At 45.3% G+C, this 21,556-nt stretch overlaps 6 protein-coding genes across 10 annotated transcripts in view; 4 read left to right on the plus strand and 2 right to left on the minus strand.

Moving 5' to 3' along the window:
- ntng2a (netrin g2a) overlaps positions 1 to 536 on the plus strand; it is a 15,260-nt gene extending 14,724 nt beyond the window's left edge. Inside the window, exon 11 of the mRNA XM_018692789.2 lies at positions 1 to 536. This exon is cut by the window's left edge and continues 550 nt beyond it. The gene's annotated coding sequence lies outside the window, so the exon portion shown is untranslated.
- Positions 537 to 898: 362 nt separating this feature from the next.
- endog (endonuclease G) lies at positions 899 to 4,364 on the plus strand. 2 transcript variants are annotated; one of them, XM_018692848.2, is made up of 7 exons: positions 899 to 1,104; positions 1,849 to 2,042; positions 3,239 to 3,380; positions 3,458 to 3,567; positions 3,660 to 3,741; positions 3,832 to 4,069; positions 4,170 to 4,364. In XM_018692848.2, exons 1-6 carry the CDS (start codon positions 931 to 933, stop codon positions 4,027 to 4,029), a joined length of 900 nt encoding a protein of 299 aa, XP_018548364.1. In that variant the 5' UTR covers positions 899 to 930; the 3' UTR covers positions 4,030 to 4,069; positions 4,170 to 4,364. The 2 variants fall into 2 exon arrangements, with proteins under 2 accessions (XP_018548364.1, XP_018548354.1); XM_018692838.2 differs by having other exon boundaries at positions 3,832 to 4,364.
- A 938-nt stretch (positions 4,365 to 5,302) lies between these two features.
- LOC108894226 (transcription termination factor 1) lies at positions 5,303 to 10,712 on the minus strand. Of its 4 annotated transcripts, XR_007812707.1 has the most exons (12): positions 10,501 to 10,712; positions 9,768 to 10,344; positions 9,351 to 9,478; positions 9,083 to 9,268; positions 8,685 to 8,763; positions 8,453 to 8,577; positions 7,698 to 7,893; positions 7,320 to 7,412; positions 7,128 to 7,193; positions 6,879 to 6,964; positions 5,975 to 6,419; positions 5,632 to 5,777 (listed from the first exon to the last, which is right to left on the minus strand). XR_007812707.1 is itself a non-coding variant. In XM_051069494.1 (11 exons), exons 2-11 carry the CDS (start codon positions 10,280 to 10,282, stop codon positions 5,572 to 5,574), a joined length of 1,680 nt encoding a protein of 559 aa, XP_050925451.1. In that variant the 5' UTR covers positions 10,283 to 10,344; positions 10,442 to 10,711; the 3' UTR covers positions 5,303 to 5,571. The 4 variants fall into 4 exon arrangements, 3 of the variants coding, with proteins under 3 accessions (XP_050925451.1, XP_018548331.2, XP_050925452.1); XM_051069494.1 differs by lacking the exon at positions 5,975 to 6,419 and having other exon boundaries at positions 5,303 to 5,777; positions 10,442 to 10,711; XM_018692815.2 differs by lacking the exon at positions 5,975 to 6,419 and having other exon boundaries at positions 5,303 to 5,777; positions 10,501 to 10,709.
- Positions 10,713 to 11,030: 318 nt separating this feature from the next.
- gpsm1a (G protein signaling modulator 1a) lies at positions 11,031 to 15,009 on the minus strand. The gene is made up of 4 exons (XM_018692861.2): positions 14,828 to 15,009; positions 13,554 to 13,961; positions 13,150 to 13,341; positions 11,031 to 12,668 (listed from the first exon to the last, which is right to left on the minus strand). The coding sequence occupies exons 2-4, from the start codon at positions 13,947 to 13,949 to the stop codon at positions 12,456 to 12,458; spliced, it is 801 nt and encodes a 266-aa protein (XP_018548377.1). The 5' UTR covers positions 13,950 to 13,961; positions 14,828 to 15,009; the 3' UTR covers positions 11,031 to 12,455.
- Positions 15,010 to 15,795: 786 nt separating this feature from the next.
- On the plus strand, positions 15,796 to 19,148 carry LOC108894256 (adenylate kinase isoenzyme 5-like). Its single transcript, XM_051069455.1, has 7 exons — positions 15,796 to 15,855; positions 16,841 to 17,585; positions 17,667 to 17,839; positions 17,921 to 18,034; positions 18,236 to 18,427; positions 18,614 to 18,698; positions 18,818 to 19,148. Exons 1-7 carry the CDS (start codon positions 15,796 to 15,798, stop codon positions 18,889 to 18,891), a joined length of 1,443 nt encoding a protein of 480 aa, XP_050925412.1. The 3' UTR covers positions 18,892 to 19,148.
- Positions 19,149 to 19,470: 322 nt separating this feature from the next.
- On the plus strand, positions 19,471 to 21,409 carry cmlc1 (cardiac myosin light chain-1). Its single transcript, XM_051069496.1, has one exon. The coding sequence runs from the start codon at positions 19,887 to 19,889 to the stop codon at positions 20,523 to 20,525; it is 639 nt and encodes a 212-aa protein (XP_050925453.1). The 5' UTR covers positions 19,471 to 19,886; the 3' UTR covers positions 20,526 to 21,409.
- Positions 21,410 to 21,556: the final 147 nt, after the last annotated feature.

Consider the following 21,556-nt stretch of genomic DNA (forward strand, 5'->3'; position numbering starts at 1 on the left):
AAATTTTTTTTTTTTTTTTTTTCCAGAGTGAAGTTTGTGTGTTTGTTGTTTGATTTAGATGTAAAGGTCAAAGGGCAAAGAATTGAACCCCGAACACCTGGAGGAAATAAAGATGTGAACTGAGCCATGTTCTCTCTCTCTCTCACATGCACACACACACCTACCTGGCTGCTGCTTCTCGCTGATTGGCTGCAGGACCAGGTGAAGAAGGAAACAACTCCACCTGCTGATGGAGAAAAATCAACAGCTGATTTTCTGAACCATCCATCTTCAATACCGCTCATCTTGTGTGGTGTGTGTGGGTGTGTGTGTGGGGGGGGGCATCCTGTACAGATCAGCAGTCCATCACAGGACAAACAACCATTCACACACACATTCACACCTACAGGTGATGGTCTGTGGACTGTGGGAGGATGGAGGAGAACCCAGAGGGAACCACAAGAACAGGGGGAACATGTAACTCTACACAGAAATGCTCTGGGCTTGAAGCTGGAACCTTCCTGCTGTGAGGTGACCACTGTTCCACCGTATCATCTCCTCTCTGAAACAGCAGAAAAATAAAACGTGGAAAAAATTTAATCAGATATATGGACTTAAGTTATTTAATGATTAAAATACTTTCTACAATAAAACAACAAACAAATAAACAAACAAACAGTTGCTCAACTGATAATAAACTGATAATAAACTGATGATGAACTGATAATAAACTGATGATAATAAACTGATGACTTTATCTAAACACATAAACATTTTAAATTAAATTAGTTTTACTTAAAAACAAAGAAATAAAATGTTTACTTGTTTACTTTAAGAAATTAAGATATTTTACTGCTCTAATTTATTAAATATAAACGAAAACACGTTGGCTTGCCGGGATTATTTGTGACGTCATCAGAGAGCGCCTCTAGCAGCTGATCCAGCGGCAGCATGAGGAGGTGGTGTCGGACCGGAGCGACCTTGGTGTTCGGAACGGGACTGGGAGCCGCGGTCAGCCGTCTGCTGAGCGCCAGAGGCGGAGAGGAGGAGGAGGAGGATGGAGCCGGACTGCTCAGCAGAGTCCCGGTGGTCCCGGTACCAACGGTCCAAGCCTCCGAGCTGACGGTAAGTGTTTTTGAGTGTGTGTGTGTTCGGTTTGTATTACACGTGAACATTAACACGTTATTTTCTTTATCACAGCTTCAGTTTTATTTTATTCAGCAAAGTAAAGACAAAATCAACTCAGAATGTTTTTTCTTCTGTGAAACTTAAACAGAGAAGATGATGATAAAACATTCAAACTGTATTTATTATTGATTAATCAGCTGATGAACTGAACAACTGATTAATCAATAAAATATCAGAAAACAGTGAAAATGTTTGATTTGATGTTCAGTTACTGTGACACAGAAGAACAGAAAGGTCACAGTGACCTTTGACCAACAAATTCAGCTCATCCAAGTGAATGTTTGTTACTGAGACGAACAACCTGAAAACATGAAACCTCCAACTGTCACCAGACATAAAAATATCAAAACTGATCAATCAATCGATCGATTGATTGTTGCTGTTACAAAACGTAAAATGAAGATTTGAAAAATATGATAAAATATAGAGAGATTCAGTTAAAGAGACGTCATGTTTACATGGATCAGCTCCATCTCATGAAAACACTGAAATGAGGCTTTAATCAGAATCAGATGATCAATAAAAACTGTCGGACTGTTCCTTTATTCACCTCTGTTCAGACGCCTTCACCTGGTAATCAGTCCTGCTCTCTGGTTGGTTAACGAGTCTGTCTCAGTGCTAGTCTACCTGTTCATTAATAACATGTGATCTGACTCACCTGAGCTGTGTCTGGTCATCCAGGTGAGTCCAGGTGGGTCAGGAGCTGTGATGAAGTACGGCTTTCCCTCATTGGCTAACATCAAGACCAGAGAGTCCTACGTCACCTCCTATGACCCCCGCACACGCACTGCATCCTGGGTAATTGAGAAGCTAAACCTCGCCTCCCTGAGCGGCCCATCAGACAGGAAGTTCTGTGACTTCAAAGAGGATGACAGGTGAGAGAACAGGTAAACAGGATGACAGAGCTCTGTTCCATGAAGCAGGGTGAGTGGTTACCATGGTGACTTCAGGTGTAACTCTGGGTTTTCAGTCTGATGACAGCGGTTCACTTCTTATGGCGGTAAACCTCCATGGTAACTGATGCTGAACGGCTAACCTGCTCCAGGTTCACTTCAGAGGATCAGATCAAACTACTGACCAATCATCTGCAGGATCCTGACAGGAACAGAGTTTCCAATAAAGTGACAGATCATAAAGATCAATAGATGTTTTTATAGATCAGTGAATGGTTTTGTTCCAGTCTTTGTCCACAACAGAGCTTCTAACAAACAGAGAGTTTCTCCCACTGAATGATCACAGACTGACTGTTAGATCTTCATGGTGATTTTCTCTTCACACTGTTGAAGATTTCTGCTGATTCTAAATGAACATTTCAGTCAGATGGAGCTCAGACATGAACTCTCTCCTCTCCTCTCTGCTTTGGCAGCAGAAACACTCTGACATCACTGTCACTGTTTATCTGCATCACATATTCACACTAACTCACAATAAACCACCATCACACTAAGGAGCACAAACACTCACTCACTGAAAACACTTGATGGACTTATTTACAATAAATCCTCAGCCTGACTTTGACCACTGCTGATTATTTCTACTGTTTCTATTCTAGTCATGTGATCATATTGTTCACATTTCACCTTGTTAAATGTCATGTTAGGACGTGGCTGGAACTGAAACCACCTGCAGCTCTTAGCCTGACTTCTCATAGAATATTAGGTTCCTTACTCATGGTTCAGACAACGCTGCTTCAACTAACAACTCCACCTCTTTACCATGAACCATCAGGAAATCCTGGGTCACTGAATCAGCTGATAACCAGCTGATAACCAGGTGATAACCAGCGTCTGACGCTCAGTCACTCTGTGGTTGTTAGGTTTACTGGAGCCAGATAAAGATCCTGGATCAGTTCAACCTGCTTCATAGAACAGAGCTCAGGTGAGATGACAGTTGAGACAGGTAAACAGGATAATAAAACAGTGATGTTGATTTGTTGCTCAAACTCTGTAAACACAGGTGCATAGTAAAACCTGTAAACAATCATAGTGACGTGATCTGGAGCAGGGACTGACTTAACTCCACCCCCTCTGTGTTAAACCCCGCCCCTTGGTTTAATTCCCGCCCCTTCCAGCATACACGTGTTTCACAGATCGATCAATGCTGACTACAAGGGGAGTGGCTTCGACAGAGGTCACCTGGCTGCTGCAGCCAATCACAAGTGGAGTCAGAAAGCAATGGAGGACACCTTCTACCTGAGCAACGTGGCCCCACAGGTAAGCTCACACACATTCAGTGAAATCCTCCATTTTTGTCAGACTGAGCTTAAGTGTTTCTGTCTTGCTGTGTGGAGAACCCTCACCTGAACCAGAACACCTGGAACAACCTGGAGAAACTGTGTCGCTCTCTGACCAAACGTTACCTAAACGTATATGTCTGCACCGGCCCGCTCTACCTGCCCAGGTAACTCCTGTTTCTTCTTATGTGGTGTGGTGAGTGCTCAGGGGGGTGGAGCTCAAGGATGACATCATCAGGTGTGTGTGTGTGTGTTTCAGGCAGGAGGCCGACGGGAAACTCTACGTTCGTTATCAGGTGATTGGACGAAACCACGTTGCCGTGCCGACACACTTCTTCAAGGTGAGTCTGCCTGATGATGTCACCTGTATGTCAGCTGATGATGTCACCAGTCTGTCTGTCAGCTGATGATGTCACCTGTCTGTACCTCAGGTGCTGATCCTGGAGCAGGTGGACGGCAGGGGGGTGGAGCTTCGGTCGTATCTTTTACCAAACGAACCAATCGATGAGAAGGTTCCTCTTGAGCGTTTCCTGGTTCCCATAGAAACCATTGAGCGAGCATCAGGACTCCTGTTTATCCCGAACATCATGAGGAGAACCAGCAGCCTTCAGGCCATCACCAACAAATGAACTACAGCTCCCAGAATCCTCTGCTGCTGGATAAACTACAGTACATTCTGACAACATTTTATCATCAACAAACAAACAACAGACTGATCGGATGTTGTTTATCACAGGAGCCGTTGATCATACAAACTGTTTCCTCTCAGGCTGAACCATGGACCATGTTACCCAGAATCCCCTGCCACTGACCGGACTACAGTAAAGGTGCGGTGGTATGAGGAGACATGGATCAAGTCAAAGAGAACCTGAAGAACCAGGAGCTGCCAAGGATTAATAAAGTTATTGATAATACATTTATTTAAACACTGAGGTTTAAATAAATAAATGTATTTAAACACTGAGGTTCTGTGATGTTTGATTATTATTTCAGTATTTTCTGATCAGTTCATATGTCCATTAATAAAACATTAACAATTCAGTCAATAACATGAAATCTGCTCCTTAATTTAAAAACATGTCACTTTATCATCAGCCCTTTAAAAATCCTGTGAATATTATAATCTATAAATTTATCCTTTAATTATCTCCAAAGTGAAAGTCTACCTTTAAGGTAGACTGTTAAATATAAAGATTAATGTCTGTTAAATATAAAGATTAATGAAGTCAAACTTGATGATTTCTAATGACGTAATTAATAATTATTTGGTTAATAATTGATTTATTTGGTTTCAGTCTCAGTTCTGTCTTTAATCTTTCTCTGATCATGTGATCAGATCCTCACATGGTCAGGACAGGTAAATCATGGACTCACTCACTTCTTGTTCCTCCTCCCACCTGGACAGAGGCGAGGTCAGAACCTGATCCTGTCGCCCCTGGTGTCAGAGCTCCTGGTTCTCCAGCAGGACTTCAGGAGGTGGACTGAGAACTTCCCTGTTCCACAGAATCAGACTCTGGTCTTTAAGTTTTTATTCAGCCTCATTTTAACCAACACAGCTCACCTGTTCCCACCCTCAGGTGTGACCCTCAGGTGTTAGCAGAGCGTTGTCGTCATGGTAACAGTAATAAACACATTTCACTTTGTGGAACAGTCTCAGTTTGGTCAGGTTCAGGAAAAGATGGTGGTTTGGGTTCAAACAGGAAGTGAGAGTTTTCCTGTGACCATTTGTGTTTTGATCAATAAATGATAATCAATTGCAGGTTTAATATCATTACATCTTAATCCAAATCTGATTAAATATGTGAAGAACCTGATCAATATTACTGATTAATCTGATCAATATCATTGACTGACATGATTTATATTGAAGCAGGTTTGTTTGATGAACACAGCTCAGACAGATGAGATGAAAAAACGTTTTCATTAGAAAGTTAAAACATCAACTCGTACAAACATCAGGCTGATAATCAATCATCAGAAACTTCAAAATAAAAGCTTTAATCCAGTCCACTTCCCGTGTATAATAATTATCAATATAAATCTGGGTCAACATGTTTCAGCCTGTGACAGGAAGTCCCTCCCGTGACACGTTCCTGGAGACAGCCAATCACACCGAAGGTGGGTGGGACCTGTCATTTTAAAAATAGAGACTTTTTAAGGAGATGTTGTCGTTACATCCTTCTGTGTCCTGACTGGCTGAATGTCAGCTGACTGTTGTCCACTTCCTGAAAGTCCTCCTCATCCTGAGAGGTGAAGATGTCAGACAGCAGGTACATCTCCTCTTCCTGCTGCTCGTGCTGCACCTCCCGTCTGTTGAACTGACTCAATTTCTTCTTCAGGAGAGGTACCTCCCTCTGCTGCAGGAAGTCAATAATTTCTGAGGAGGAGGAGAAGAGAAGAGGAGATTGAGGTATCACATCAGTGTTCCACCACAGAACCAGCACAAATCCACCACAAGTACTTCTGAAGTCATGGTCCAGCAGGGAGCACTCTGACCTGATGCAGGTCTGAAGAAACTGAATGGTCACTTTGACCCACTGATCAAACTCTGTAAACACAGGTGCATAGTAAAACCTGTAAGGTGGACGGCAGGGGGGTGGAGCTTCGGTCGTATCTTTTACCAAACGAACCAATCGATGAGAAGGTTCCTCTGGAGCATTTCCTGGTTCCCATAGAAACCATCGAGCGAGCGTCAGGACTCCTGTTTGTCCCGAACATCATGAGGAGAACCAGCAGCCTTCAGGCCATCACCAACAAATGAACTACAGCTCCCAGAATCCTCTGCTGCTGGATAAACTACAGTACATTCTGATAACATTTTATCACCAAACAACAAACAAACAACAACAGACTGATCGGATGTTGATTATCACAGGAGCCGTCGATCATACAAACTGTTTCCTCTCAGGCTGAATGGACCGTGTTACCCAGAATCCCCTGCCACTGACCAGACTACAGTAAAGGTGCAGTGGTGTGAGGAGACATGGATCAAGTCAAAGAGAACCTGAAGAACCAGGAGCTGCCAAGGATTAATAAAGTTATTGATAATAATAAGTTATGCTGATTTTATGCTGATCTTCATTCAGAGATGTTCTCAGATGTTCTCTGAGGAACCACATTTATGGACTGAACTCACTGAGAATGAGACAAAGCTGCAGGCGACATTTAGAAAACGCAGAGCGGACTAACAGTAAAGTTTGGACATAATTTACTGACAGAATGTCAAACATATTTGACTGAAGATTCTCACACAAACACAGTTCACACACAAGCAACAAACAAACAAATAAACAACAGGTTTCTCATGATTCAGAGACAGAGACAAAAAATATCATGACTTTAGGCACCATGCTGCAATTCAACCTCCACCACAGCAGGTGGCGCTCTGAGTCCCTGTGCCAGAGTACTGACAGACACAGTACTGACAGACCAAGTAATGTAGTACAGTAACAGGAAGATGAAGTACTGCAGTACTAACCTCCATATGATAACCTGGCCCAGTCAGGAACTCTGGAAACCTTCAGTCTGTGGAAACTCTTCTGAACACACACTGGAGTTGTTTTACTGTAACACAAACACAGTACTACAGTTAGTACCACAGTACAGTTGAGAGTACTACATCAACACCCTACTACTGGTACAAAACAGGATAATTATTACTACTGTAAACTGTGTCAGATACAGTACTCGCAGTACTACAGACAGACACCGTGACCTTTGACCTCACCCGACACTCAGAGCGACCTCGTCCCAGTCAATGTCGCCTGCATCGTCTACACGCATGTTGTACAACCTGAAACACACACACATATTATTAATGAGCTGCAGGTGTTCAGACTGAATCACACCTGCACATGATCATGTGACTGAACTCTGTGTGTGGGGAGGGTCAGATAACAGGTGTGTCATGTGACCTTACGTGTTGATGAGATTGATTTTAGCCTGAAGTCCTTCACTTCCTCTGTTGAAGGTGCTGCCACCTGAGGACAGTTTCACCTTTAGGATGGAGAACCTGAAACACAGAGAGAGGTCACCTGGTCACCTGGACACCTGAACATCTGAACATCTGGACATCTGGACACCTGGACACCTGGACACCTGAACACCTGAACATCTGAACAGCTGGACATCTGGATATCTGGACACTTGGACCATGAACATCTGAACACCTAGACATCTGAACACCTGGACACCTAGATATCTGGACATCTGATCACCTGAACATCTGAACACCTGTAAAACTGAACACCTGGACACCTATACCAGTACCAGTATCAGACCCAGCAGGTGTACTCACCACTTGAGGCGACACTGGGTCCAGGATCTGGTTCCAACCTGCTGACTGATCTCCTTCCAGGGTAGGTTGTTCCACAGCTGGTCCCTGGTCAGACGAGGACCTGTAGGACTCTGTTGGACCACGGCCTCCAGGTGAGCCTTCAGAGCCACCTTCAACCTGGACTCTTCATCTGAACTCCAGGATCCATGACCCTCAGCTGCACATGAACACACACAGAGACACATACGGGATTTCAGTCGAGTCCTGGTCCAGCTCTGGATTTTAACACGTCCTGGTTTCGTGCTTATATAGGGTCTTGGAGCAGGATCAGTCCTTCCTGGCTGCTACTTTAAGGAGGAGCAGTAAAAACATTTTGTAAACTTTACCAAGTTGTGAAGTGATTCTGTCTGGGCTGCAGACGAGTCCAAACCTGCAAGGTGGTGAAGGAGGTCAGACTTAAAGAGTTTCAGGGTCAGACAGGGTTCAAGGTTCAGGATCAGACAGGGTTCAGGGTTCAGAGTCAGACAGGGTTAAGGGACAGACAGGGTTCAAGGTTCAGGGGCAGACAGGGTTCAGAGTCAGACAGGGTTCAAGGTTCAGGGCCGGACAGGGTTCAGGGTTCAAGGTTCAGAGTCAGACCGGGCTCAAGGTTCAGGGTTCAGAGTCAGACAGGGTTCAGGGTTCAGAGTCAGACAGGGTTCAGGGTTCAGGGTCAGACAGAGCTCATGTCAGACAGGGTTCAGGGTTCAGAGTCAGACAGGGTTCAGGGTGTTTACCGATGTTGGCGAAGCGTTTCTCTAAGGCGTAGATGCTGCGTTCCATCTTCTGAGCAATCGTCTTCCAGTCGTTACCATGAAGGTTTTGCAACTTAACCAGAGAATGCAACTCCTCCTCCGAGAACCTGAAAGAAGACATCCATGACACAGACAGGTTCTATAGCGAGGTTATAAAAACAGAGATGGGCCCACAGGTAGAACAAAAACATACAGACATTATTTGACATCTGACCTTCCCCTGTGGTTCCTGTCGTCAAAAATCTTCCTGGCTCTGACATAAACTTGATCACACGTCCGAGGGATTCCCTCAGCTGAGAGAGAGAGACAGGTGGAGAGAGAGTGAGTTCATATTAACGACTGCTAACAGCCTATGTGATCAGCTGTGGAGACTCATGGAGTTTGATGGGAGGATGATGGAGGTTGCAGCACAGGGCACGCCTCCACCCTCCTGGAGTCTGGTGGATCTGTGCTCATTGTTACAACTTTATCTATAAAACTGTGCGTTGACATTGTTTCCTCATCAAACCAGTGACAGAGTCTCAGAGAACGCCACTCCACCTCCATCAGCACCACCATCAGGACAACAGGAGAACCACACCTGACTGATCACTGATGATGTGTGATACATACCGATCCTCTCCAGGAAGTGATGTTGTACTCTCAGCTTCTTGATCTCCGCCTCCTGCTCTTTGTATCTCTGAGGAAACAGAAGCTGATTGGCCGAGCTGATGCCTGTCAGAGCCAGGAAGTCTGAAATGTTCTTTCTGATTTGCTGATTCTCCTGTTTAGAGTACCGCCCCCAACGCAGAGATACACCTAAAGAAACAGTATTAGTACCTTGTTTGAAGTGTTTGCATTATTAGTACCTTGCTGTTTGAAATGTTTGCAGTAGTAGTACCTTGCTGTTTGAAGTTCTTGAAGCGTTGCAGGTCATATCTCAGCAGTTTACTGATCTGACCGACTGATTTCTTCCTGACGTCTGGGATGAACTCCTGCAGCTCCTGCAGCTCCTGTTCCCCGTCACACCTGACAAAACAAAACCACCTCATCTTTAAACAAACATTATCTTGTTTCCTTTCAGGGAGAGTCAGATGTTGGCTCAGTGTTAATGGCTCTGTTCCTCTCTCAGCACAAACAAGGACTCAGATATGAGAACTGGTTCACCAGAGTCCTGAACATCACCTGTACATCATCACCTGTATATCATCTGTATATCACCTGTACATCACCTGTATGTACCGTGTGTTATTTTCATACCGACAGACAAAAGTCACATTTTCACTCGTTCACAGAATAAAAAAACAGAAGAGCTCACTCATCATGTTTCACAGCTGCTCTTTCTCTCTCTCTCTCCTTCCCTCCTCCTCTCATCCTCCTCTCCTCTATTTTCTTAGTTTTCTTCTTCTTCTCAGTCCTGATGTTGTTGGTTTCCATGGAAACCATGGCATCTGTTTCTCTGTTGCTGTGGTCTGTTAACATGACGATGTTGACCTCACTCAGTCCATTCTTCTGTTTCTTCTTCTTCTTCTTCTTCTTCTTTTTTTCAGTCTCACTTGTTTCTAACTCCACCTCCTCCTCTGCTCCTCCCTCCTCCTGCTTCTCCTTTCCCTTCTTCTTCTTCTTTTTTTCATTCTCTCTGTTTGTCTCTCCAACAGCAGGAGGAGGAGGAAGAGGAGGACTCACCTCCTCCTCCTCTTGTCTCCTCTTCTTCTTCTTCTTCTTCCTCTCTGTTCTCTCAGTTGTGTCGACAGGAGGAGGAGATTCCTCCAGACTTTCTGACCTCCTCCTCTTCTGAGGGGAGGGACAGAAGGAGTCTGCAGTAGGATTCATGAGGAGGAGGTGTAGATGAAGGAGGAGGAGCAGAGCTGATACACATCAGCTTGTTGTGGTACCTGAAACAGAGAAAGTCGGTTAGAGAGAGACGAGAAAATACTACAAATGGTCTGAGCCTCGGTTTGAACCTGTAAACCCACACGGACCCGGACTGACCCAGACTGACACGGACTCTCGTTAACAGTTTTACACGTTGATGTTTTGAACCGACTCACTGTCTTTCGCCGTCCTCCTGCTGATGCTGCACGCGGGTCTGAGAGCTGCACGCTGCTTGTTTACTTCCGCTTTGATAGCAGCGCATGCGCGAGTGCTTCAAAGAGCGAGCGTGAGAAGCAGAGGTCTCACTCTGACGGAGTTTCCACATACGAGGCTGATCGATCAATCTTGAGGAAAGTGATCAGTTCAGCTCTCTCTCTCTCTGACTCTCACTTTAGTGTTTTTCCTGTTTCAGCTGAAACTGATCTGAACCCTCTCACTTCCCCGGGGTAAAGGGGCAGTTCAGTGGTCGCCATTTTAACAGTGACGATGACGTCATCACCAACCTCCATGTTTGTTTCATCACTGAAAAAATATTTTCCCACATGAATGTGATTCTGAGCTGAAATGAAGATTCACAAATAAAAAACGTTTTTATTTTTATCTGTGATGAAACTAATGGTCAACATCAGTATTTACTGATTCATTTTTATTTCTGATGGTTTTTCACATTGAATCTGTCTCATCACTACAGATTGTTTATTCAAAGTTCTTTGTTTTAACTTAAATTTAATAGAAAATAACAAATAGGATTTAACAGAATTTAAAACTGCTCAAGTCCAGAGAGGACCGGGGTCAGGTTCATCCACCTACAGCCTGGTTCACACCAACAGATTACTAAAATCTTACCTGATGTAGAACACATGAGAGATCACACATCTCAGGACATATTACGTCAGAATGTCACAGTTGTGTTCTTATAGTGTGTGATGTGCAGATAGAAGACCAACACAGCCACACCACACACCACCAGATTCACTACCAAGAACCAGAGCCTGGACTCTCACAGCTCCACATCTGACCATGTCAGAGGAAACAAAACAAAGACAAACAAGACAACCATGCCTCTTGTTTGTTGTGCTTCCGTCTTCAGTCAGCTGCTTCCTGATTGGCTATCGTTCCATTCCACATGACAATCCACAGAGAGCGTGCTCGCCTCTCCTCAGTGTTCCCCCCACACAACAGGATTTCTAATCAGAAATACTGATCATGTTTAATATATATCAGGGAGGGTAACATCACTCTGAACACACCTCACGCCACAGGAGAATCTGACGATCATCTTTACAACCATCAGAAAATCAGACCTGAGGACACTGATCAGTAGGGGGGATATTTGTACCCCATTTTAGGAGGATCAGGTCTGCAGGATGTCAGACTCTTTGTTTATCTGAACAATGAACATAAACATACAGGGACGTGTTTGTTAGATAAATATTTAAAAATCTGAACCATGTTAAAATAAGTGACAGCAGGTTTCTATTGATGTTACGGTTTATACTCGTGCACTACAGAAGGAAAGAGAGCGCAGGATGGACTGAGCTGAGTCTCCCTGGGTCCAAACATGCACAGTTTCTCAACATGACATCTGGGACCCTGAGGGGGGTCATCTGATAATAAAAAATCTGTTTTGATTTGACTGATGTGTTCCTGTTGTTTCCACCACAAGAGGTAAACTCCCTGCAGCAGTTTGGTCGGACAGAACAGTTCCTTTGACATCTGGTGACTTTTAAACATCAGAACAGTGAAATCAACAGAACACATATTTTAAATCCCAGATTGTTCAGGTTTATCAGCTTCCTTTCCACAGCCGCCATTGGTTTCTTGACCACTGCTCTCAGTGAATAATGACAAACAAAACATGGACTCACTTATAAACACATCAACACAACAGGAGACCTTTAACTCCTGTGGTCAGAACCAAGCCTTAGCTGGTCTCAGATCAGACCTTTGTGTTGTTTGAAACTCAGTGTCAGGTTTCTGTTTGAAGACAACAAGCAGAGTCAGTAAAGTGTCCACATCTGGATTCTGGTTTCAATCTGAATCACCAAATATCCACCTGGTAACAGGATCCAGACTCTGTCCAGCACTACTCAGCCAACCCTGTTCCTGTACTTTCAGACCCTTATCTTCATCAGTGATGGTGGTGGTGGTGGTGGGGGGGGGCGGTTGAGTACAAGTCGTCATCCTTGGTGTGAGTTATCAGCAGTGAGGCTCTCTGCTCGTCCATCCTCCTGGACTGAACTCTCTGGATCAGACTGAAGAAATCCTCCTGACCTTCAGGGATTGATCCAACCACATCAGCGAGATCAGGAAGGGAGGATCTCTGGTCCTCCATCCTGTCAGACTGCAGACGGACGGACAGAGTGAGACAGAGGCTGGTCCTACATAACACAACTGGAGGGAGCTGAGAGGTTAAGGTTATGATAAGGGGTGTGGTTTGATAATTTGACTCCCCCTGTTCCCTCAGTAAGCCTTAAACCAGCATATTAACTAGACCTTGTCCTTCCCTTCTGCTAGATCACCAGTGTTTCTAGACTTTTGTTTCCTGTTACTAGGTATTCTTTTACCTGTACTTCCTGCAGGTCTTTGTACCCTGTTCCAAACCTTAATCTGTGCCCCATCTCTGTCTGTGCCCTGTAATTACATCTTCCTTTACCCTGAACCTTGTATCATTGCCCTGTTTCTGCCATACTGGTTTTTCCTACCATGTACCCTGTTTGTAAACCTGTTGGAGACCAACCCAGTGAGTCCAGGTTGAGTCCAGGCTCTCTGTGCTTCAAACCAGAGGATGTTTGTTTTACGCAGAATATTTGACATGTTTCTACCTGGTAGTGTATTAGCATGTAGTAGAAGTCCAAACTGGGCAGGTGGTCAGGGCTGCAGGCCCCACACAGAGCCGTTGGTCCTGGATCAGGCAGCAGACTAAGGCTGGCTCTCTGGTCATCCAGTCTCTGACCCTGAGACTCTAGGATCAGGTCCAACAAGGCCTCTGACTCCTCCTGCTGGCTGCTCCTGCGCTACAACAACAGAAACCAGTCAGTGTCATTAAACAGTGGAGTCATGAGGTGACAGGAGTTATTTCCTCTTCAGTGGTGGTGGACATGAAAGTCTCCTGGTTGAATCATCTACAGATGTTCTGCTGATTAAACTCTGCAGAAACATGTTTAAACACCTTCACTTTGTGATTCTGAAAAAAAATTGTTTTGTGGTTGCAGCAGGTGAGGGTTACCTTGCTCCTGCTGGGTGTAGTTCTAGTCCTGGAACTCAGAGCAGAACCAAGACTCTGACCACGGGGCCTGGTGGAGCCACAGTTGCCTTCAGGACCAGAACTTGATACAGGAGCCACAAAACCTCCAAGGGTCCTGAGGGGTGAGGTGGAGACTGAGGTCCTGCCACTGGGAGCAGAACAAGGCTGGGGAACAGGACTGGTGTTACTAGGACTGTGGTGTACCGGTCCTGGGTCCAGACTGCCATTCTGGTGAGGACCTGAAGAACTTTTGGGCACTGCTGCCCCAATCCTCCCATTCTGATGAGAGGGTGAAGACAAGGAGGGAGGAGGTAAACCAGAGAGCTTTTTGTCGGCCATGATGGAAGTGGTGGGCAGGACCAGGGCTGGTGATGTCATCAGTGGGAGGAACTAAATCAGTACAGGAAGAGAGTAATGCAGGAAGTGAGACACAGCGCCACCTGGAGGCGAAGTTACATCAGGAATCACAGTTCTTTCTGCTCAGTCAATAATCTCACCACATTTAAAGACTGGAACTTCTTCATTCTCAACCGCAGAAGCACTGAACAGTCAAAACTTCCAGAACAGCTTCTGATTGAATCCTGTGCTGATACTTTCTTATTCAGGTCAAGAACAAATTTTCAGTCTCTGACTCTGGCTTCAGTAGGTCTGTGCGAGGGAGGGGACTGAACTGCAGCCTGAATCCCTCCCAGAGTCCTGAGCCTCTTTATTCTGGACTCCCATAACCCTGACACTCCAGGAGCCACTCAAATGGTTTCTGTGTTTGAGTTCTGGGCTGAAGGTTCATCACAGTGACAAAAACCAAATGAAAACCAACTACTATGGAGAAGTGGCTGCAAACTGCACAAACAGTAATCTGGGTTCAGTTAGTCCAGGTTAAAGTTGACCAGCTCTGGTTTGGATTTGTTCAGCTTCAGCAGAAGTAGGTCAACAACAACACAAAAGCTCAGAGTCTGATCGCACAACAGATGACACACACACACACACACACACACACACACACAAAGGTTTCTTAAAGGTTTCTGTCTCTTTATCTCCATCTAGTGGCTGTCAGAGGAAACTACAGTCAGATTGTTGGTATGTTAACTCTCAGAAACTTTCACCACAGATCTGATTCAATCAGATGAATCCTGAAAACTTTGTTGCCTACAAAGTTTCACATCCTAAAGTTTCAGCTCCGACAATTAAAACTCAACAAACAACTGAAGAGACTGAAACATTGGATGAACTCAGTTTGAATAAAACTGTTTTCTCACCTCAACATCACAACGTTCCTCCAAGTTCCTCCAATGTTCTCTCCTGTTTCCAACTCCTTCTCTTCTGTTTCTTCTTCTTTATCTCTTGTTTCTGTTCTTCGCTTTCGTCTCGTTCAGTGAAATCTCTCTATCAGCCAGTCAACACACACACACAGACACACACACACTGACACAATGAAAGAGAAAGAGGGCAAACTCCCCCTCTGGGCTTACATCATGGTTACCATGGTAACCAGAGAGAGGCTCCAAATCCTGCCTCCCCCCGTGTCCAAACACACACACACACACACACACACATTCCTGCATTGTTGAGATCTATTCAGTTGAACCTAGAGAACGTTGCTCTTCTGCTCTGGGCCTCACAAACACATTAAAACCCACACTGCCATCTACACATACACACTGTGTACTCTGTGTACTCTGAGGTGGAAGAAGTACTCAGGCCCCTGACTGAAGTAACTGTGCAAATGCAAAGATCAAAAAATACTCATATAAGTATTACCAGCTTCATTTTAAGTACAACAGTTAAAGTACTTCATGTAGTGATAGCCTGACAGTTACAGTACTTTATACAGTTAAAGTACTTCATGTAGTTACAGTACGACAGTTACAGTACTTCATGTAGTTATAGTTACAGTGCTCCTGTCCAGGTGTGTAGTTCTCTGCTCTGCCACCAGGTGACTCTGTGATGATGTCACACGCAGCTCGTTAGTGTCATTAGCACAAAAACAGATATATACACAGATGTTTCCACGGCAACAGCTTTGTCCACCTGATGCTGCTGTCAGTCATTCAGAAAGAGAGAGAGAGATAGAGAGAGAGAGAGAGAGAGAGAGAGAGGGAGGAGAATCTGCTGACTAGAAAACAGACAGAAGAAGAGGAGAAGAGGAGAAGAGAGGAGAAGAGGAGAAGAGAAGAGGAGAAGAGAAGAAGAGGAGAGAAGAAGAGGAGAGGAGGAGAGGAGGAAGATGAGCAGCAGAGAAGTGAAGGAGTACTTGTCTCACCACCTCGTCCCTCAGCTGCTGGAGGTGAGACGTTCACTCTGAGCTGATCTGAGGTCTGTTCAGGTGTGTTGTTGTGTGATACCTGTGCTCAGCTGTTTGAAGCCGGACTGTGTTGACACCTGTTCAGGTGAGAGTCACCGGGTAAAGACAAGGTGTTATCTGAGGCTGGTTTAACGTATGGACATGATGGTAGATGGTTACCATGGTAACGATACTTTACATGATAGAAGTGGACAGTGAGCGAGAGACCCTCAGAGGAACAGAGAGAGAGAGATGAATGTAATTCACTGTAAATATAGAATCAATATGTTCATGTTGAATCTCTGGACCTGAACTAAGAGCTCTCAGAGGAGATGAGTCTTCACAGGTTGTTGAAGACAGAGAGAGACATTCCTGCTCTCCACCATCAGGGAACCACAGACCAGAACAGTCTGGACTGAGAACAGCTTGTGGTCAGGGATGGAGATGATGACCCTTGGAGGAACACAGTCTGAGAAGGAGCAGAAGCCTGAAGGATTGAGTTCAGACCCAGAGGTCTCTCTGTAGGCAGCAGCAGAGACCTGGACTGTGGTCCAACACTGAAGGTTCAGACTGAAGTCTCTGAGTGTCAGACCTGATCACACCTGGTCCAGGTCTCCTTCACTGCTCCCTATCTTATCTCCTTTAGCAGAGGAGACACTGGAGCTTCCTTTCCCAAAGGAGACAATAACGTTGCATAATTCCTTGCAGAAGCAGCAGATTAACATGTAGAAACAACAGAGCTCTTGTCTGATGTCTGAGTTGCTGTGATTCAGTGTTGACAGGAAACTTTATTGAACTGGAGCCTGTAGTAGTTTGTCTCTGTACATGTGCTGTAAAGTTGGTTTAAAAATGGCTCAGTGTCAGATTCTCTTCATCAGTTTTCCATCAAGGTCCAGGAGAAGTGGTTCAACTGCAGCCTTGGATCAGATTCAGGCGGCTGAGGGCAGAGAGTGAGACAGTTGTCTGACTGACTGTCTGTCTCTCTCAGAGTCTGTTAACAGGTCTCCTCTACCATCGTCCTGATGACCCTGTCAGTTTCCTGCAGAGCTGCCTGATCAGGACCAGACACCTGGGGGGTCCTGAGGCTGTCACCTGGGACACCTTCATCCACCTGGACAGAGACCAGCTGAGACCTGGACCCCCCAAAACATTATCTGCCCCCCCTCCTCCACCCTCTGTGCCCCCCAGAACAACACCCATCCCTCCCATCAAATCCCCACCACCTTTCATACCCCCTTTAACACCCCCCATACCCCAACCACCACCCTCGGTCCTCCAAAAACTGCCCCCCTTACCACCCATAACCCACCCAGCACCCCCACCCTCACAATCTGAACCACAGTTACCCTCCATTAAACCCAAAACATCTGTCTTATCCCCACTGACACCCTCAGTGTCCTCCATCCACCATAATCCCCCCCAAACAGCTGCTGAACCCAGAGTCCTCCTCCCAGCTCCACCCAACACCCCACCCCCCCACACTGAGTTGACGGAGGACGACACGAAGCGTCACAGCTCAGAGGGTAAGAGAACAAACACAATCCAGGTGTTTACAGGTGAGAAGGTGGGACTTCAAACCAACCTCACACCTGATCCCCACCCCCCACTCCCTACAGTCCAGTCTCAGCTCTCCATAGACTCAGACTCTGACATGACGGAGAGTTCTGGACTCCTGCAGGAAGTCAGCATCCTCCCTACCCAGAGGCCACGCCCCCTCATCATCTTCATCATTGGTGAGAGTAAAAAACACAAAACCAGTACAGAGCAGAACCAGAACCAGTCACCAGAACCACCAGTGTCTTTTCTGTCCATAGGTGGACCAGGAAGTGGGAAGGGAAGTCAGACAGAGCGGTTGGCTTGCTGCTTCGGCCTCAGAGCCATCTCATTGGACGACCTGCTCAGGAAGCAGCTGCTGAACCACGCCTCCCCCAGCAGGAAGTGGGAGGTCATTTCAGAAATGATGAGTCATGGAGAGCTGGGACCACAGGTGAGTCCACAGATATCACACCTGAACCTTAACCTGAACCTGAACCTGAACCTGAACCTGAGCCTGAGCCTGTGGTTGTAGGAGGAGACAATCTCAGAGCTGAGGAGGCAGCTGATTGGTCGGAGGGAGGTCAGAGGATTCATTGTGGACGGATTCCCCCGAGACGTCCACCAGGCCCTGAGCTTCCAGGAGCAGGTACCGACCAATCAGAGCACAGTGTGTGCCTCAGCAGGGTCACTGAATGAGTATAATGATATGTCACCAGGTCTCAGGTGAAGACCTGTCGAGGATAGGTAACTCAGTTTGGGGTTCACCAGGCACCTCTGCAGGGGCTCAACAATGATGATGCAGTGATGATGATGAGTGGAACCTTAATCCCACCCTCCCTGTGCTCAGATTGGTTCTCCTGACCTGGTGATGTTGCTGCTCTGCTCCAATGAGACGCTGAGCTGTCGTCTACAGCAACGAGCCGCTCGACTAGGTCTCCTAGGAGACAGTAGCCACACCTTCAGGAGACGCCTGGACACGTTTCAGAGAGACGTTGTCTCCATCAGGAGATACTACAGACAGACACACCTGCTGATTCAGGTACACTTGCTGATACACTTGATGCACCTACTGGTACAGGTAATCCTGCTGATACAGGTACATCCAAGGTCACAGTCACCCACAAAATGAAATAAAAATGTTTCACATCAACACTCCTGAGCCTCAGACAGGTGAGGTGTGTGTGTGTGTGTGTGTGTGTGTGTGTGTGTGTGTGTGTGTATACAGGTGGATGCAGACAGAGATGAGCAGGTGGTGTTTGCTGATCTGAGTTCAATCATCAGAGAAAAACTGCAGCTGAAGGATCAATCAGGTATTGATTAGTTATTGATATGAGTGATCTGAACACAGTCAGCGATTTCTATTCAGTGAGACAACAAAAAGATTGATTGATTGATTGATTGATTGATTGATCTGTCTCTCTGTCTCCAGGTCCTGTTGGTATCCCAGAATGCAGCAGTGCTGTCCGTGACGTCCCTTTTACCATCAGATCTGTTAATCAATAATATCAATAATAATAATCAATAATATCAGTTGTGTGTGAGGGTATGAGCCCTGAACAGCCTGTCAGCCATCTGTGTGTCTTGTCTGATGATAGTAACCATGGTAACCACCTGAGTCTGTGTCCAGTGTTTAAATCTCATATTTGACCTTCAACCTTTAACCTAACTCCATGAAGCTGAATACTGTCAGTACTGATCTGAAATCAATACCATAACAATATCTGTTTGTACTTGTCTGTGTCTCATATGAATAAAGTCTCCTGAGCCAAAACATCATCTGGACAATGTAAACTTTAAATCTGAATTTATTCTCATCACATCAGTTCTTGTTTCTCTTTGGTTCATAAAATGTTGAAATATTTGACATTTATTCTGAAAATCTCTGGTTGTCTTCCTGTTACTGTGACTGAACTTTTACAGTGAGAAGTGATTTATCTTTGTTTGTTTGTTTGTTTCAGTGAAGGTAAACACACAAACAAACAACAAATATATTGAGAGTGTTTCTCAGTGAGGAGCTCAGTGGAGGGGGGAGGGGAGGATTTGGGTTATTTAAAGACTGAAGGACACAGAGGGCATCATGGGTAATCACTGTCCTTATCTCAGTGGGGAATGTTAATGACACACTGACAGTTTCCTTATCGGACAACACCACAGGAGGTCGGACACAGAAATAGACTGAAGAGACCTGCGGCCAGACCGCCACCCCCCCACCCCCCAAACCATCATCAGAAAGAATCATGCTGAATATTTCAGACGTCATCAACAGTTGGTGTGACTGACAAGTGGTTATCGTGGTAACATCCACCGCCTGTCTCAGAGACCAGTGAAAAACTGACAGACTGGATCTCAGCTCTGGTTCAAACTGGTTCAGTTGGTTCTGGCTTCTTATCTTCTGTCTGAGTGTTTCTATTCCAGTTTTCTTCCATCTTTGGTCAGCTGTTCTCTCTCTCTCTGCCATTATCACCTGCCTCACACGCCCCACCTCTGGCTCTTATAAAATGTCCGACTCCTCCACCTCCATCTGTCATCCTCTCTGCTGCACCATGGCTCCCAAGAAAGTGGAACCAAAGAAGACGGAGGTGAAGAAGGCAGAGGCGAAGAAGGAAGAGCCTCCTCCTCCTCCCAAACCTGCAGAGCCAGAGCCCAAACCTCCAGAGGTGGACCTGAAGAGCATCGTGGTGGAGTTCACTCCAGACCAGATCGAGGAGTTCAGAGACGCCTTCACGCTGTTCGACGAGACGCCCACAGGTGAGATGAAGATCACCTATGCTCAGTGTGGAGACGTGATGCGAGCGCTCGGCCACAACCCCACCAATGATGAGGTGCTAAAGCTGCTGGGGAGGCCGAAGGCGGAGGAGCTGAACATCAAGCTGCTGGACTTCGACAACTTCCTGCCCATGCTGCAACACGTGGCCCGGTCCAAGGAGCAGGGCACCTTCGAGGACTTTGTGGAGGGTCTGAGGGTCTTCGATAAAGAGGGGAATGGCACGGTGATGGGGGCTGAGCTCCGCCACGTCCTGGCCACTCTGGGAGAGAAGATGACGGAGGACGAGGTGGACCGGCTGATGGTGGGGCAGGAGGATGCCAATGGACACATCAACTACACTGAGTTTGTCAAACACATCCTGGCCGGGTAGAAAACAGACATTGATTTCTACTGTTTCTACTGTCTCTATCTGCCGGAGCAAGGATTTCACTTGCCTTCTGGTTTCAATGTTCTTTACGTTTCTCTGTGTAAACATCTTCAGTGTTTCACTCTGCTGATAATTAAAGGCTGAACAGAGCTGAACTCCTCCTTTACTCTGAGTCAGGTTTATTGACAAGAAGAAAGACTAGAATAAACATAATCAAAAATATTTACACTTAATCATTACAAATAGAGTATTAATTATGTCATATGATTGATTTGAGACTTTAAATATAAACTTTAGATATTCTAACATGAAAAACATCCTAATGAAATATCTGAACAGAATCAGAAACATGAAGCTGTTCTTCCTCATTCTTCTTCACCTTTTCTCTTCCTCTCTCTCTTCTTCACCTTTTCTTTCTCTCTCTCATCTTTTGTCTCAAACACAGATCATCTGACAGTGAAAATAAAAATTTATAGCATCAGTTCTGGATGGATTACCATTAGATCATTTACTCACCTGTCCTTCATCATGATGGACGGCAGTTGTTGGTCACATGATGTCTGTAGTTCAGTGTCATTTGTCCCCAAACAGTCCGTTAGTTTGTTACCTGGATCAGCTGATTTTCTGATGTCCAGCTCCAGGTGAAATTTTAATTTATTATTATTATTTTGAAGGATTCAGTCCAACGATCCAGAAAACTGTTGATTTCTGATGAACTTTGTTTTTATTCATCAAAATAAAAAACATCCATGAAGCGTCTCTCTCTCTGTTTCTGTCCTAGTACAGGAAGCTAGAGGTTATTTTTCTGCAGTACTCAAAGTACCCAGTAGGAAGTGTCTGTATGGTACTTAAACTTATTTCCATGTAAAATCCAGAGAGCCACCAGGTGTCACTGTTTCACCTTACAACAGATTAAAGAGAACAAGCAGAGTTTATCTATGAGATGTAGAACAAACTGGTTTTTACCTGAATTAACTGAGACTTTAAACTCGGACTGAATCGGTTTTCTGCAGATCAGATTCATTCAAGAAGCA

This window comes from Lates calcarifer, unplaced genomic scaffold, assembly GCF_001640805.2.
Source record: "Lates calcarifer isolate ASB-BC8 unplaced genomic scaffold, TLL_Latcal_v3 scaffold_20_43, whole genome shotgun sequence".
Classification (NCBI taxonomy): domain Eukaryota; kingdom Metazoa; phylum Chordata; class Actinopteri; family Centropomidae; genus Lates; species Lates calcarifer.